We start from the raw sequence: 17,289 nt of genomic DNA, 5'->3' as shown, positions 1-17,289 counted from the left end.
CTATAAATCAATTGCTCTGTGAAACATCTGTGAAAAAAATTCAGGTGCTCAGATATGAAAATGTGCCGCTCAAACACTATACTTTTCCACACACACTGAAAAAAAATTAGAAGGAACATTGGTCCCAACTAATACCTATTGCTTTGTTATTTTTCTGCTGGTTGTTTTTCTTCAAGTAGAATGTCATTAGGATAGTATGCATATCTTGCAATTATAATTGTTCAAATCTTCTATCACTATTCTACATCTGGGACTTAATATTAGAATGCTGAGATTGGTACAAAACATTGGTACAAAAGGCAGATTTTTTTTTTTAAAAAATCACTCTTCAGAAATTTCTTCCATGTTACCTAGGGGAAATAGATCTAGTTTTACTAAAACAGTAAAACAAGTAAAACACTTGTCCTTTCCGTTTTCATGCTTGGTCCAGAATTTCAAGTTTAAGAAATGGTTGGTTCAGTTCTGTTTTCTCACTGTTTAAGGCAGCTTTCTCCAAATGTTCTTTAAATCCACTTTGACATGGATTTTCATGGAGTGATATGGCCTGATCTCCTCGTTGCCATTACCTCTACAGTTTGTTTGTTTTTTCAAAATTTCCCATAAGATATTACCAGATCCTTTAGGTTTTTAACATGTATTGTATTGTATTGTATTTGGTTTATTTGCATACAAATAAACCAAATACAACATGTAGTTTCATTAGAAAGCATAACACATACCCTACTGGCCTAATGTTTTTAGTTTCAAGGTATTATATAATATGCAGTTTTTATTGATTTCATTCATTAATTCATATCTTCCTGTTCCCATGTATTATATTAATGGTTTTGCTTTTCTGTAGATATGTTTTGTGATTGTTGTCTATTTAATATAGTTTTTGTGATTTGAATTTTTGTTGCTTTTGTTCTCATTCACTATTTCTTTCCTCTCAGGTTGGTGGGTGGCTTGCTTTCCCTGAGTCCAGATTACTGCTTTGTTCTGGAAGATGAAGATGGCATCTGTGGTTATGCACTGGGTACTGTTGATGTAACCCCTTTCATTAAGAAATGTAAAATTGCCTGGATTCCTTTCATGCAGGAGAAATATAGCAAGCCAAGCGGTGATAAGGAACTATCAGAGGCTGAGGTTAGTCGTGCCAACTTATGTATGATATGAACAAACAATATGATACATGTTTCAGTTCAACTTTAGTGGGAACAAATTATGCAGGTCCTGTCCAGTGTTACATTTTAGACTTACAGAGTTTATAAATGCATATGATAAAAAATATGATACATATTTTTTCTGTTTGCCTCAAGAAATCTCTATTAATATATATCTTCAGTTCACTGTTTGAGTATGAATTGAAGAGGTTGGATTTCATTCTTAAAAATTACCTTGAATTATTGTCTGTCATAGCAACCACTTTTTATAGGGATATGTAGCATTTTCCACAAATGGAGCAGCTGGTTTTGAATGGCACAGGCAGAAATAAGTCAGCATGAGGGGAAATGGGGAAAAGACCTAGGGCTGATGACTGGAAGGATGTAAGAAGGCACAGGGAAAATGGGAGCTCCAGTGGAACACAGTTGATCCTCAATTGACAACAATTTGTTTAATGACTGTTTGAGGTTACAGTGGCACTGAAAAGAATGGCTTATGTCTAGTGTTCACACCTCCAACCACTGCAGCTTTCCATGGTGGTGTGATCAAAATTTGGGCACTTGGCAACTGACATATATTTATAATAATTGCACAATCATGTGATCATCATTTGTAGCCTTCCCAGCCAGCTGCTGACAAGCAAAGTCAGTGGGGAAAGCCAGGTTTACTTAACGCATGGTTCACTTAACAATTGCAGTAACTCACTCAACAGCTATGGCAAAAAGTCGTAGAATGGGACAAAACACATTTAACTGCCTTGTTTAACAACATAAATTTGGGGCTCAATTTTGGTTGTAAGTTGAGGACTACCCATATGCTATGTTGGAGTACTAAGGGAAGTGAGTATATGCCCCAGCATTGCCCTATTTGCTCCTGAATTTGGTTTCTCCGGAATCAGAACAAGGAAAGCATTCTGAGTTTTGCTGGTCTATGGTAGGCTCAAAACAGTTTGAAAGAACTTGTTGGTGCAGTTGTATTTGATTATGTAATTATTGAATAGTCAAATAGTATAGGTTTTTTTGTTTGAGCAGGAAGCTGGACTAGAAGACTTCCAAGGTCTCTTCCAGCTTATTGTATTCCTATTCCCATTCTCTATTCTATTCTTTAACAAATCTATATGGTCATCCATCTGCCTGAATTTGACTTTGGGTGGTTTACTACTAACAATTAAAATAATGCTGCAACCATTCAATCTCGCTTTTTCTGAAGCGAGATTGCATGATTAGAACTGATGGGATGGGTACATGTGTTCAGGAAGAATATTTCATAAATGATTCAGAATATGTCAATAGTATAATACTGTCATTATGCAGTGGATGCAAGAGAGCTGACTATATAATTTGGATCATTTGCATAATAATTCCATGGCAGTTCATGAAAATGTTGCCCATTACATGCAAGGTCCGCTCTATCCAGGTTATGAAAACTTTATACCTTATGCTTTTGTGTGTGCATGACTCTGAGTTGAGTGTTGAACATAGTTTTTAAAGGTTGATGGCAATATTTGTAAAAAGGTCTAGGAATCTCTTGACAAGACCTCTGCCAGACAATTTAACATAATATCCTTATTAAGACATTTATATTTAGACATCTGTATATGAGTATGTTTTAGATTAATCATTTCATTATTAAACAACACCCACCTGCACATATTTCTCTTCCCTCCTTCCTTCCAACAAAATAATTTTAAAAAACAACACTGAAAGTGAATAATGAGGAAGCAGAATTGAAATCCTTTGGAAAGGAAGTTAGGAATTAGAAGGTATAACAAGAATATGGATAAATAGGTAAAAATAAGGGTATCCATATTCCATAACAATTCTGTCTGCAAACATTTATGTGTTATACTGCTTGCTTCGTTTTTAACAGTTTTTCCCCATTTTTATAAAGGGAATATAAGGTTCCTCCTATCCATTCACAGTAAATATTTTTCATGAGGAAGCTCCTGCAGTTTTTCTAGTCTTGAGCATTTAATTTAAAACATGTTAGATCAATTGAAGAGAGGGATATCTTAGCATTCATAGCATTTAGGCAGTATAGCATCTTTTCTATGTGGTTTGTTCAATGTTTTGGCTAACAAGATGCTATTACAGCCCTTGTTTAGCAGGTGTGGATAATGTTTCTAATGTATACTGTTAATAGTAAAATACATATTTTGTATATTACAGAAAATCATGCTGAGCTTTCATGAGGAGCAAGAAGTTCTGCCAGAAACATTCCTTGCCAATTTCCCATCACTGATAAAGATGGATATTCATAAAAAAGTGACAGATCCAAGTGTCGCTAAAAGCATGATGGCCTGCCTGTTGTCCTCTCTCAAGGCAAATGGTAAACTGCCGTTGTTACTTTTCAGGTTACTGAGGTATTAAGAGCAGTAACTACATTCTGCATTTCTGGAAAGGTTATAACTTTACGCCAGGGGTCCCCAACCTCTAGACCATGGCCCAGTACCAGGCCGCAGCCTGTTCAGAACTGGGCTGCACAAGCAGTGGGAGAGCATGTGTGCACACATAGGTGGCCCTTGCACACAAAGCTCCCCTTGCTCAAGGGGGGGGGGGGCATCTTGTGTTCACAGGCAAAGCTCCCTTCCCACAAGCAGCAGCCACTTGCACTTGTGCACTAAGCTCCTTTCATGTGAGCTGCAGGCACATGTGCCTGCCTCTCACACAAATGAAGCTGCGCGCCCACGTGCCACTCACAAGAAACTATTCCCTCCCACCTGCCTGGCTGCTAAGCCAGGAAAGTTGTGGACCGCTGCTTTATCAGGTGGGGACTGTAAATAATCAGGAATGGACAAACTATATTCCCTGCTTATTAATACTTCCACTACAGAGTAAAGAGGTCAGATTTGTAATCTAGGAGTGATGTGTAATATTTATGCTTAAATTATTGCAATGAGTTTTACATGAAACTACTTTCCAGAAATATTTAGCAATAGCAACTCTTCCAGAATTCAATACTTTAATTTCTTACTTGATGTTTGGTAGCAATAACATGAGGAAGATTTATTATTGTGTGCCTCTCCATCACAATACCTTAAAATCTATCTTGGAAAGCCTACTAAGCTATCTGCATCTGAGATTCTGTGAGATCAAGAGGGGGTCAGTGGTTATAATCTTCATGTGGAACAGTGTTCCCAGTTTCCTTAAGTATCTTGGTTCAGATGGGCTTTTAGCTACTTAATATCCTTTGGAGTTGTAAATACTAAAAGGCATCTGTTAGTAGTATTGCCAATGAGCTTGTGGAAGATTTATTCTTAATGACTTTTTGTCATAAGCCATTGCAATGGAATAAACTCCATATTATGTTTCCATTCACAAACATGGACATCTCTAATATGTAACAATCTAGAGTTGAATCGTTGCTGGTACTAAGGCAAGATGCATTATTTTTGGGTTGCTACTTCTTTTAATATATAAAAAAGAAACAAAAAGCCCAAAGAAGCTACCAGGAACTTACTCATCATAGCAAATTTAAGGAGTTGGAGATTACATACAGAAAACCATCAACTGATATAGAAAAGCACCAAAAAAGGTTGTGACTGCAGATTGGAATTAATATATTATATTACCTTTGTAGGTCTTGAATATCTTGTTCACTTTTTTTTTCTTTAGCTTCTGAGAAGGCCCAAGTCCATGATTTAACCGAGGTGCATAATCCAGTTACAGCTAGTTTCATATGCCCAGGAAGTTTAAACTTTATGTTTTATAGGAAACCCTGAAAAAGATTCCAGAACAATTTATAAGAGCTCCGGGCATGCCCGAAGTAACTTTCTGGATGCTAGACAATTTCATGAAGACTGAAAAGCTGATCATTCTGCTGTGCATGATTGGAATTTGGATCAAACTATAGGACTAAATGCACAATGATCTGTGCTGTTCTCTGTTCAGTCACCAGTCTAGATTCTCTCTGCTTCTGTTCTCTTACCAAATGTTTTCCTTTGATTTTATTCATTTGCAAATCGTTTTGCTCTTTTTTAGGCTCCCGTGGGGCTTTCTGTGAGGTGAGACCGGATGATAAAAGAATCCTGGAATTTTACAGCAAGCTGGGATGCTTTGAAATAGCCAAAATGGAAGGTTTTCCAAAAGACGTCGTTATCCTTGGAAGAAGTTTGTAAGGGATTTTTTTTTAGTGAAGCTGTTGAGACTGGAGCCAACCAATGGTTGGAGAGTAGTGAGCCTGAGTTTTGTTATTCTCTGCCCTTTCTATGGCAGCAGTCAGCTGGCCTGACAGGAAAGAACCACCCATTTCATTCTCCCTTATGCTGCTGAAAAGAGTTCGAAGAATGGTTACTGGTCATCATTTCCTGGTCTTACATGAAGTGCTAAGGGATATTGCATATGAAGTAGCTTCAGGAAAAGATTCACAAGAATTCTCAAGAGAAGGATTGGGGGCTTCTCCATCTCTGCATATCAGCAGAGAGGTCGACTCCTTTGTATCATGAAATGGGATGCAATATGGAAGTGGGATCCCTGAATAGAGAAACACAGGGTACCTGTGCAGGTCATGTTATGAAAGATGAAAACTCATGATTGTGTTTGCTGTTTTGCTTATTAGTAAGGAAATGGCCATCACCTCTAAAGAAAATTGATTAAGCTTTGTGCTTTGTAGGGATAAATTGTGCATTTGTCTGTGGCAAAGTCACTCAGTGGCAGAAATGTAAATTTCAGTGTGTAAATATATACATATATAGATATATAGATATATAAACTTGCTGAATGCTGACGCTTTGTGTTTTAATTGTTTTTGTATTTTATTTTATTTTTGCTTTCCAAAGCAAAGTGGTATTTTTCCTGAGACAGCACCTTCAATTTCAAAAAAGACATTATTATTACTATTTTTGATCTAGACTGCTATGTTTCATGCCCTTTACTAGAATGCCAGTGTGAAAGCATATGAAAAGTGCTGATCTAGAGGGATCAATCCTTTAGAGAAGGAATTTTCAGGAAATGGGTAAATATTGCTTCCTACCAAGAAAAACGTATCGACAGTCACTTCAATGATAGCTACTGAGTTGCTCACCCGTACTCACAATGGGTGAATGGAAAAATACTACAACTTCAGCGCCCCATTCTTCCCTGTTCCGTCTCATTAAATCAAGGTCTTCAAGTCATACATATTTGTTACAGACTTCTGGGGGGGGGGTGAAATAGCAAAAAGCACATTTTATATATTATTTAAATGTTACCTAATTTTAATATCACTGCCTGTTCCAAACATTTAAGGTTTTTACTGCAATCTGACAAACTCTATGGAGCTGTAGGAGGGATGATGGATGCACTTCTTTTGTTCTAAGAAGCTGTTAGCCAACATAATGCTTCATTATTTTCACCTATTACAAGAAACTTATCTTTTTTGTTTCCTTTGAAATTATTTCTTTTTAATAAAGATGGAAATTGAACTGATCCTGTTGTTTTTTTAAAAAAACTTCAAAATATCATACTTTTTAAATGACATTTTACTACCATTTCAATTTGCACCCATTTCCTAGAAGCTAGTGTTTGGCCTTAGTTATAATTGCTTATTGATATTTTATTTTCACAATGAAAAGCAGAAAATTTCAGCTGCATCAAATGCATTTCATTTGAGGAGCAAAATGATGGACAAAAGGACTCTCGTGGATTTTTTTTAATGCTTTTGAGTTTGGCTTTAACTAGGCAGCGTGTGTATATACAGTACAGTAGTTGGGTTTACTGCAGTTTTGTGGGGAGAGGGCATCTGGATTTTTATACTGTTAACAAATATAAATTTATCACTGTTATAAGTTAATTCTGTGCATCTTGAAAGTTTGAGTCAGTTGCTTACTCTGAGTGTATGAAGCGTAGCACTGACACAACTTTCAGGGTTACGGTATCAGTTGGAATGCAATTTTCATGACTGTCTTTCGATCTGCTGTATCTGTAGCAAAACAACAGACTGTAAAATTGTATTTGGAAACCATGTGAAAAATAGAATAAATTGCAAAGTCAATGTAAAGGCATGTTTTGGTATAATGTTAGAGAATGAGGAAAATTAGTGGAGAAAAATAATTTTCCTGTTGTGTTTTATAACTCTCTAATGAATGTATGGTAGCATTGGATAGTTTATATTTTGGCTCCACAGTGCAGGTTTGGATAGAGAAAATCTGCCTCTTGTGTTCATTTCTCTTGGGCGTGCTTTTCTGTAAATACAGATGGACATTTCTAAAGGCTACTGAAATAGGTGTTTATTCTTACTGAGATTTCACAAACAATATCTTCTAATTTAAAAGACTAGTAATTCCTGGTAATATATTCCTTTACCACTATATATGATTAAGATCACTGCTGACAGCAGAAGTGTATAATTTTGCCCCTCCAAAGCCCTAAAAAAACTCCCAAGGATCCATCAATTAGCAATTTTCAATGTGACAGAATGGAAAATGAGAGTAATAATGTTATGTTTAATTAATTAAATTAAGTTAAAGTGAATTCCACTTTTTCTTTGCTCCAAATAATATGGATCCTAGCCTACCAATAGAGAAAATATTATAGTTTAGGATTGAATTATGGGGTCCTTGGTGCTCTTTGAGTTTGGTTGCTTCCTTGCAGACTTTTCATTACCAAACTAGGTAACATCAATTGTAGTAGTTATGATATCTAGTTTGGTAATGAAATGTCTGCAAGAAAGCAATCAAGCTCAGGGACCCTGGTGGTCAAAACCTAACATAACTTTTTATTGAAATTTATATTTTGCCCAATAATTCTAGATAGCTGAATGAAAAATTAAGGAAGTGGGGGGAAGCTGACCTGATGTTTAATACTAGTCCTATCCTTTTGATTCGATTTTAGTTGATATGTTTTCAAACCCTTGAATTCCATAATTACTAGATAAGAGAGGAACAATTTTCATATAACGTGTCTGGATTTTTTAAAAATTTATCCTAGAATTAAGTATTTTAGCATGATGAATGGAATATTTAATGAGTAAATTTCTATTCAGATAGTCGAAATGTGTTACATATGAATTAACATTTTTGATATATATCATTTGGGTGCCATTTCTGTTCTGCAGTACAGTGGACAGTGTGGTAAACATCAATACGCTTCGCAATGCAAGTCAGTTCACTAGCCTAAACTGATTAGGAATTGTGGAAATTATAGCCTTAACACATCCAGATACCTGGCTTAGTCAATTAAGCAAGGACTTCAAAGGCATCATTTGCTTCCTTGTTTAGATCCCAATTATGTCAGTTGCTCAGTTTTCCAGATTTAGCTGTTTTATATATCATACTTTTTATCTCTCAATTTTATATTGTTTAAACAGAAAAATTTTTTTAATTGCCTTCTTGAACTTCATAAAGGTTGGGAATAGTATTAACAGGCTATGTGAAATTGAAACTGTCATGTCGCTCTTTCGTCATTTGTCTGATTTTTCTTGTTCTATATTTTTAATTCTTATTTCTAAGTTTAATAAAATATTTGACTTGGAACTTGGGGATTGAATAGGTATTTATTACTGGCCCAAGTATTTGTTTCTTGAATGTCTTCCTTCTGTGCTGCAGGTCTGGACCAAGAAAGATATTTTAAAAAATTGATTTAGATCACAATGTAATGACAGAAGTGAGACAGTAATTATTGCCTTTGGTTGAGGGTTAGTTCAAGCATTTTTACATGCTCTTCAATGTAGAGTAGAAAGTTTAAAACCAATGACCTGCCTATTACAATCATGATGGTAGTAAAGTTGCATCATTGACCTTAATTTTTAAAATTGCTCCAAACATTGCTCCAAACATTAAATCTCAGGCTCAGCATAGCTACTGCCTTTACAAATAATAAGGCCAGAGGTGAACATTATCTGTTTTCAAAACTACCCAGAAAAAACAAAATATCTTGCCATGACGCTATATGGTAGGTAATTTAATAGCTCTTACCTCAAATGTTTTTTTCTGAGAAGGGAAATTATGATTGTCTCAACAGGTGGTCTTTAGATATGTAAGGTAACACTGAGATAAATAGATATGTAAGGTAACGCTGAAACATTTATGGACCATCAAATTTCCCCACGTTTTGACTAGATCATGTAGTCTAAAATGCAGTTACCATAGTATATTATAGGTTATTATTTAGAAAGAGTGTGTAGTATGTTATATATCAGAGTATGTTAACTCTTATTCACACAGTAATGTAGACAATGGTTATTTTTGCATTCTGTATTCTCTAATATTACTTTTACTTTTCCCAGAGAAAGTGCAAAACACAAGAAAATCCTTTTGGAGCACTTTATCCCTTAATATTTTTTCAAACATTTCCTTATTTCTCTTATTTTTAGAACATCCTGATCACTGCATGAAAAATAAAAAAAATTAGTTACTCCTAGTTTTGTATCATGTGCAGACTTGATCATTATTCCCCACAATCTCTTCATCTAGGTCGTTCACAAAATTGATTAGCAGAAAACTCTGTGAACTCATCTCAATATTATGCCATGGCACTTCTTCCAATCTATTTTCAAGCAAAATGTAGGAAAATGAGACTAACTAATGACTAGTTTGCAACAAGCCCACTGTGGCTTATGTTAATTGTTGCATCTCTATTCAAGGGCTGTTTTATATGTAAAATCTGCTTCAGGACTTGTCCAATAAAGATGTCAAGTTGACTGTGAAATTCCTAGATTTCAGATCACAAAAAGTTTGGCCTACATCTCCATGGAGAACTGCTTCAACTGAATCATATTTCAGAGTTTTATAACCTAAATTGTTCATTTCAGTTCTTGCCATATTTCTGTTGGATTTAGATCTCAACCTTGACCATTCCAAACATTGAGTTTCTTTTTTTCATCCATTCTCCTATAGACTTGCTTGTATGCGGAAGCAAGTATTGGAATTGGAACTACTGTCTTTCTTCAGCTGACAGACAGATGGCCACATACTCTCCAGGCGAAGTCTCTGATACAAAGCAATATTCATGCCTTGTTAAGCAAGTACAGGTTTTTCAGGTTCACAGTACAGTAGTCAGTAGTCCTTAACTTAGAACAGTTCATTTAGTGCCCAAAGTTACAATGGCTTTGAAAAAAGTGACACAAGACCACTTTTCACACTTAAGACTGAGGTAGCATCCCCATGGTCATGTGATTTACATTTGGATGCTTGACAACTGGTTCCTATTTATGACAGTTGCAGTGTCCTGGGGTCATGTGATCACCTGCAACCTTCCGAGAAGTAAAGACGAAGCCAGATTCACTTAACCATGTTACTAATGTAACAACATCAGTGATTCACTTTAAGAAATGTGGCAAGAAAAGATGTAAAACGGGGCAAAGCTCACTTAACTAATTTCTCAACATAAATTTTGGGCTCAATTGTGGTTGTAAGTTGAGGACTACCTGTATTACCATTTTCATGCTTGATGGTAGGAAATTCTTGACTGACTCATCCATTAAGCCTCCAAACTTCCACTTTGACTCATTCTTCCAGAACTCTGGGGAGTTATATACATAGTTTTTGTGAAACCTAAGACAAGCATCAATGTTCTTAATAAGGAATTGCTTCCAACTTGCTACTCTCCTGTGAATTCTATTTTTACTTATTGTCTCTGGTGTTGGAATAGTAAATGCTGATTTTAGTCAGGATGAAAGGCCTTTAGCAAACAGATCCTTGGATGTTATTTTCATTAAAGGTGTGATTTTAGGAATGATTTTGACAGGATAACCACTTTTTAGTTCTATTCTCCGTTTTAAGACACTATCATTGATATGTGGATTGGTGGATCCCCTTTTTATGACCCTTTTCCAAGCTGATGAGCATCAAGACGTTTCCCCATACTGCTTCTGATCACAATATGAGTGTGTGGTGAGAACTTTGCCCACCCTCCCTTTAGCAAGCCCACATAAAGTTCTGATAATGCTCATTGGTAAGGAAGGAGTAGAATCGGAGAACTTCCATCAGCTACATATCCCCTTTCAGGAAGTTTTGGATTTCAATTTTGGGACCTTAAACGCAGAGAAGTTCAGCAGAGGAAAGCTTTGTTTCCCACAACAGGACAATCTAATCCCCTCCCTTTCCACGCTTGCATAGTTTAGTTTCAGAATCTCACGTGGGTTTTCTTTTCCTTTTTTTTAAGAAAGGGAAAAAAATAAAACACTCCAGAGAGACCCGCGATTTCTGCCATTTGTACTGAATGAACAAGGCCTTATCTGCCTTCCCTTCTGGAGCGGACAAGCTTGTCATTGGAGAAAAGCCGCGTCGCCGATTGGAGCAGCCCCGGCGGGGCGGGCAGCAGGCGGAGTTAGCCCCGGAGCGTCTTCCTGCCGTCCCTTTTCCCTTTCTGCTCGGCGCTTCCTGGCCAGACATGGCCTCTTTCTTGGATCTGGACAGCGTGGACGGTGAAGCTGCGCCGCCGATTTGCACCAGCCGTTTCCTTTTCGGTTGGTAAAGACGTGTGGGGGCTTCGCGGGCCGGAAATTTTGCCTGGCGGTCATATTTGAGAAATGGAGATTGGGGTGGGGGGGAGGCTGGAAAGGGGGATGGTTCTTTGCTACGCCCGGAGTAGCCATCGGTTGGGAGGATTTGATCGCTCTGGGAATGGCTTGAACGGGGCTTTTAATGATCGTATTAGAACAGGACGTTGGACCGCGTGATTAAGTAACCGCAGGTCGGGTTTTTATTCTGGAAAGCTGAGCACATGGAGGCACCACGTGCTTCCCTGTCCCGATTTCAGTTCGTGCTCTCCAGCTCGGCCTTTGCAAGCGGCTTGGCTTGTTGATTGAAAAAAAGGCCGGGAAGTCATACAAGCCACGTGTTGTTTGCTCTTCTTCGGTTGCAAGGAAGTGTTGGAAGAAATGTCCTTCTGGGTTCGGCTCCAAGTGGGGGAAAAGACACTGGAGACATGGAGGCTGCTTGGAAAGATGGTTTTAATGGTGGGCAGGACCACATGGCTTGAGTCCTGAACAGAAAAGCTGATCACATGTTTCAGTGTTGGTGGAGAAGAAGAGAAGGAAGGACTGAGATGCTGAGTCCCTGGTTTTATGCCCTCTCTGGCCTTTGATCTTATATTCTGATTGGTTGTCAGACTCCCATGGAGCCATGCAGGCTGCTTTTTGAATCCAGGTTTGGTTGAGTTCTTAGATGCCATGTGGGGAGTTGGGTAAAGTGCCAATATTATCATGCCTTAATCCCATTGCCCTGGAGCTAATGGGGAGAACTCTTTATTATGTAAAGGGACTGGCTTGGCCTTCTTAATGGCCCATTGACAAAAAAAAAAGGTGTGGGGGGCAGGAAGCTGCAGGAAGTTTCTCTTTAAAACGTTTCTCCTTTTCACATCCAGGGAAATATAATATTCTGCCTTTTTTAATATTTCCTAGGATATTTCATTTTTCTGGGAAAGGGTTGGGTGATAACTTTCCACAGAAGGTTGAATTTCATCGATCAGGGTGGAACTTAATGTGTATTCCACAGGGCAGCATGCAGGTCTCACTCCATTCCAACTCCTGTTGGAGTAATTGCATAGCAAGGCTTTCTAACATTGGTAAATGAAAAATTAAAGCTGTTAAAATTTGTCGTCTGTTGTGGGGTTTTTTTCATGCAGCCTGGAATACTGAAGTGAATGTGCAATAGAGATTGTTCTGCCTGTTTTCATTTGTTTCTATAAAGGTTGATGGAGGGGATTTGAAATGCAACATGTCACTCAAAATTATCTCCAAAATTTTTCATGAAAGATACGTTTGTTGGGCAGCAACTTTGAAGTACCGTAATGAACAACTAAGAATGTGTTCCTTTATATAACACTAAAACATCATTGGTTGATTTGCAGATAATTCTGAAAGTCAAAAATACTTGTTAATTCCTTTGGCTTTAGAATCAAATATAGTACTCCCATCATTTCAAGTTGGAGGAAACATAGAGGATATCAACACAAAGCATGTTGAAAAAAGCATCACATAAGAAGACAGTGGCAAACTGTTTTTATATTTTGGCCTAAAAAGAGAGATGGGTATTTCCATGAGGTAGCAGAAATCAAGCTCAGCTCAGAGACCAAAAGTTATCGGCTTTTGATCATGCTGGATTTATTTTTTGGCTTCTGAAGAGTGAAAGCATGTTGAAATGTGTAGCATTCCTGCAGTTGGAGAAACTTGCCTCTTCCTTTTAAGAAAATGTGTGCTATTTTTTAAAAAAGTGTCTTGTTATAATATCCATTTGAACCCCCCCTAGGATGTGAGCTGAACAGCAGTGCACGTTCCTATACTTTTAAAGTTTCGGAAGAAGATGATTCAGAGCATTTCTTAGCTCTAAATATGGTAAGATATTTCACTTCATTCTGAAATGGGGAGACTAGCTACAGGCTATTTCCTAGCTAGTGTTAGTGTTAATAAGGTAGAATTTTGTGCAGATTACCATGAATGAAGCTGCACATCTTCTGTTGCAAACATTGAAGTAAAGTCTGTTTATTTCACATAGTTGATAAAATACTTTGTTGGCAAAGCTGGTTTAATACCTATCTGCTTGGGCAAGATGGCTCTGAGCCTTTGTATTTTTCTGCATTATTATGCCACAGAACATAACCTGTGCATTTGCACACACGAATACACAAAAATCAAATATTTTGGGCTGAAGGCTTCCTTTTCTGATTGTATCATCCCAAATGTTACTTGCTTAAAATCATAAAGCAAGATTTTAAAGCAGAATCTCTTAGGTGTATTGTGATTCTGCATACTTCTTTTAATTAGTAAATTTAGCACTAAAGGGAACTTTACCACAAGAAGATTAGGGATATATATATATATATATATATATATATATATATATATATAAATCCAGTGTTGTTTGACTGTATTGTTTCCTCTTCTTATACCTCAGGGTATTCCAGAGGCATCCCAAATACCCCTGAGCAGATTTTTGGGATAGGTACATTATGAAGGCTAGAGAATTGATTTAATGGGATGAATTACATAGCCTGCAAATTGGCTAAATTTACTGTTTTTGATTCTGTTCATGTTTGTTACTAGATGATTTTGTTCTAATCCTGCTTCCAAATGCTTATTGGAAGAGGTTCATCATTAGAGCTTAAGATAGCATTTCATTCTTAGCTAAGCATTCCTCAGTATCCCCCTTCAGTTTTATTTCTCCTTCTCTTTTCAAGGCTTGCCTGTCCGCGGGTGCCAAAGAAGAATGCAACATTGTGGAGGTGGTGGGTCATGACTATCAGAACAAGGAGGTTGCTGTGCCTGTGGCCAATCTGAAGCTGTCGTGCCAGCCCTGGGTAAAATAATATTTTGGGAATATGGGTGTCTTGGTTCCAGAATGTTGATTTGAAAGACTTTCAAACACAATTGGACATACTTGGAATGGCCCCTCTGATATGCCATGGTGGCTCAGTGGTTAGAATGCAGTACTGCAGGCTACTTCTGCTGATTGTCGATTGCCAGGAGTTTGATTCCTATCTGTTCAAAGTTGACTCAGCCTTCCATCCTTCTGAGGTTGGTAAAATGAGGACCCAGATTGTTGGGGGCAATAGGCTGACCCTGTAAACCACTTAGAGAGGGCTTTAAAGCATTGTGAAGCAGTATATAAGTCTAAACACTATTGCTGTACTCCAAAGATTGAGGTGTATCACTAGATTTTCCAGAGCCTGCCTTCTATGGTTTCTCCAGAGTGGGCCAAAGAACGCTCATCCTGAGTGAAATATTTGGCATTTGAAAATTTGGTATCAGAAAATCTTTCTTGACCCATGACTTTCTAGATCATATCTTTTTAATCAGCTTAAATAGGGGGCTTATAATAATGAATATAATAATATAATAATGAATCATTAGAATAACTGGATATATTGCACCGGTTTAAAAGGTGTTAATGAGTTCTCTGAATCTCCATAGACGTGTTAATGAGACTTACATTTGCAAATTAGGAACACAGTATTTCTCTTTCATATGAGAATGTCATGGCTCACATCCCCCCCCCCAAAAAAAAAACCAATAGCCACAGATGCAACAAAGCATCTGAATAAACCTCAAAACCTGTTAAACTAAATGAGACTTGGGGATATCCATGATGTTTCACAATTGCTTTGTCTCCTTATTTTTCCACAGTTGTGTTTAGATAATTTTGAGTTCCAGCCCCCAGTGACCTTCCGTCTGCGCTCAGGATCTGGCCCTGTTCATCTTTCAGGACAACATCAAATCTGTAAGAATCCAGGAAAGGGATAGAAGAAACTATTGGGTACAGTGAGCATGTCATAGTAGTTCAGGGACATAGAAAAGTAGTAGTACTTTCTGGAGTCGAGATCACAATTCCAGGTTGAGTGTCTTTGGCTACCCCAACTAGCATGGTCAATATTGTGGATTCTGGAACTTTTCCTGGTATAAGCTGTTTTTTGTCATTTACATGGAAAAGAGATCTGCTATCTAACAGAACCAGCATTTTTGCCCACCTTCTGCTTTGGAGCAGTGCAAACCTCTGAGGATATTGGGTGAACTGCTAAATATGGGGGGCTCTACCAATTTAAACTTCATTGTTTTTAGACTGGAAATTAATGGTTAATAGGAAGGATAGAGGCTTGAGGAATTCTCTGGATGGTATAAACAAGCCAAATTGTTTCTCAGTTCACAGAAAGGATCTTTCAGATGAAGACGTCAGTGATGATGATGATGATGATGATGAATCTATTGATCAGGAGGAAGAGCTTTCACCTATCAAGCCAGCCAAGAAGAAACAAAAATCATAGCTGAGCTTCTCTGTAGGTACCTGTTCAGTTGCCTGAGAATGCTCATCCTGAGAGGAATATTGTAGAGTTCTTGTTTTTATTAATTAAGCTTGTTATATTCTTGTAGGATACCATGGACAGTTCTCCATTCACACCATTAGTACTGACCTCCTGAAATCGGCCTTTTCATTTAAAGGCTCTGGACAGGAAATGTTCTACAGATTTTTGCTCATTAACCCCATCTCTGATTTTATATTCTAAATAGTATGATGTATTGTGGAAAAGAGCTTACTATTCCACATGGACAAGGAAAGTAGCTATCTCCAATACTACGGTAGGGACCCTCCCGGATCCAGCTTTCTTTGTCAAGGGAGTGTTACAGACCTACAGTATGTGCTGATCTTGGAAAACTGGTAGCAGCTTAATGAAGTTGGTCTGGGATCTCTGCTTCTCCCCAAGATGAGAGGGGCGGTAGAACCATCTAGATGTGGTTAATTGTGGGGCTAAAAATAGGTGCCCATATCTTGGATGTGTTTGCTGCCGTGATTGAGATTTTTGTTTGTGAGAAGTGCTACAAATTTTACTTTATTGAGATGCATCTGGAGCTGAATCAAATAGGTTACTGAATCTGGTGACCTTTAGAAATAGATGTTTCTTATTTGGGGGGGGGAATCTGTGGAGTTGTTGGAGAACTGCAAGCGTGTAACTTCCACTCGGGGAAAAAAATCAATACTGTGATCAAGAATTTCTTGATACTAAGAAAAGTATCCAATTATAAGCCCTTTGCTCCTGATATTATTTATTTTTTTCCAGGTAAAAAATAGGGTGTGTTTTCCAAATGTTTTATATCTGTTTTTAAGGTAACATTTTTTTAGTGAACATTATCAACTTCTCAGGGAAAGTTACTGACTCCATTTTGCTAACGTTGGGTGGCTCTTAATTTTGTTTTGATATGAGCCACATTCTCTGCAATGGTTGATATATTCCATAATTATTGAAGATACTCCCTAGATTCACTTTCTGAGAAAAAAATTAAGGTATATTTTTTATTTAACTTCATAGAGTTTGAAACATTGTTCGCCATTGGCCAGACGGAGTTTATTACAATTTATAATTCAAGACAAGTTTTTACCCTTGATAGATAGCTGAGAATGCTGCCTGTATGTTTTGCCCTTGTTACTGGTGTCCTTTTTAAAAAAAATAAACACATTATACATGTTCTCTTTTGCTTTTTATTTTCTTGAACAATGTTGAGTGTTGAAAAATACAAAATGAAGTACTGTTACTTCATTTTTCTATCATTTCTATTCATTCCCTTCCTTAAATATGTAATGGGTTTAATGAGAATTTCTAGCATTTTCTAAAATAGGCTACAATTATAGTTACTGACTATTTGGATGGTGCTGACACAAGTAGGATTGTTTCAGCCTTGCAAGGATGTATTTAGCTGCTCAACAATTACAAAAGTAAAACCTTAGTTTTAATCCGAATT

At 37.3% G+C, this 17,289-nt stretch overlaps 2 protein-coding genes across 2 annotated transcripts in view; both read left to right on the top strand.

The window, feature by feature from the left end:
- The window catches only part of OGA (O-GlcNAcase), a 38,799-nt gene extending 31,270 nt beyond the window's left edge, over positions 1 to 7,529 (top strand). Inside the window, exons 14-16 of the mRNA XM_032225714.1 lie at positions 933 to 1,125; positions 3,312 to 3,471; positions 5,124 to 7,529. Coding sequence (XP_032081605.1) covers positions 933 to 1,125; positions 3,312 to 3,471; positions 5,124 to 5,260 — 490 coding nt within the window. The 3' untranslated portion in view covers positions 5,261 to 7,529. The remainder of the gene's footprint in view (positions 1 to 932; positions 1,126 to 3,311; positions 3,472 to 5,123) is intronic.
- Positions 7,530 to 11,400: 3,871 nt separating this feature from the next.
- On the top strand, positions 11,401 to 17,018 carry NPM3 (nucleophosmin/nucleoplasmin 3). Its single transcript, XM_032225816.1, has 5 exons — positions 11,401 to 11,526; positions 13,310 to 13,395; positions 14,238 to 14,357; positions 15,184 to 15,277; positions 15,697 to 17,018. The coding sequence occupies exons 1-5, from the start codon at positions 11,451 to 11,453 to the stop codon at positions 15,816 to 15,818; spliced, it is 498 nt and encodes a 165-aa protein (XP_032081707.1). The 5' UTR covers positions 11,401 to 11,450; the 3' UTR covers positions 15,819 to 17,018.
- The last annotated feature ends 271 nt before the right edge of the window (positions 17,019 to 17,289 follow it).

The sequence above is a fragment of the Thamnophis elegans genome, chromosome 10 (assembly GCF_009769535.1).
Source record: "Thamnophis elegans isolate rThaEle1 chromosome 10, rThaEle1.pri, whole genome shotgun sequence".
NCBI lineage: Eukaryota > Metazoa > Chordata > Lepidosauria > Squamata > Colubridae > Thamnophis > Thamnophis elegans.
The sequence above is the reverse complement of the archived record's forward strand: the minus strand, read 5'-3'. Positions and strand labels throughout refer to the sequence as shown.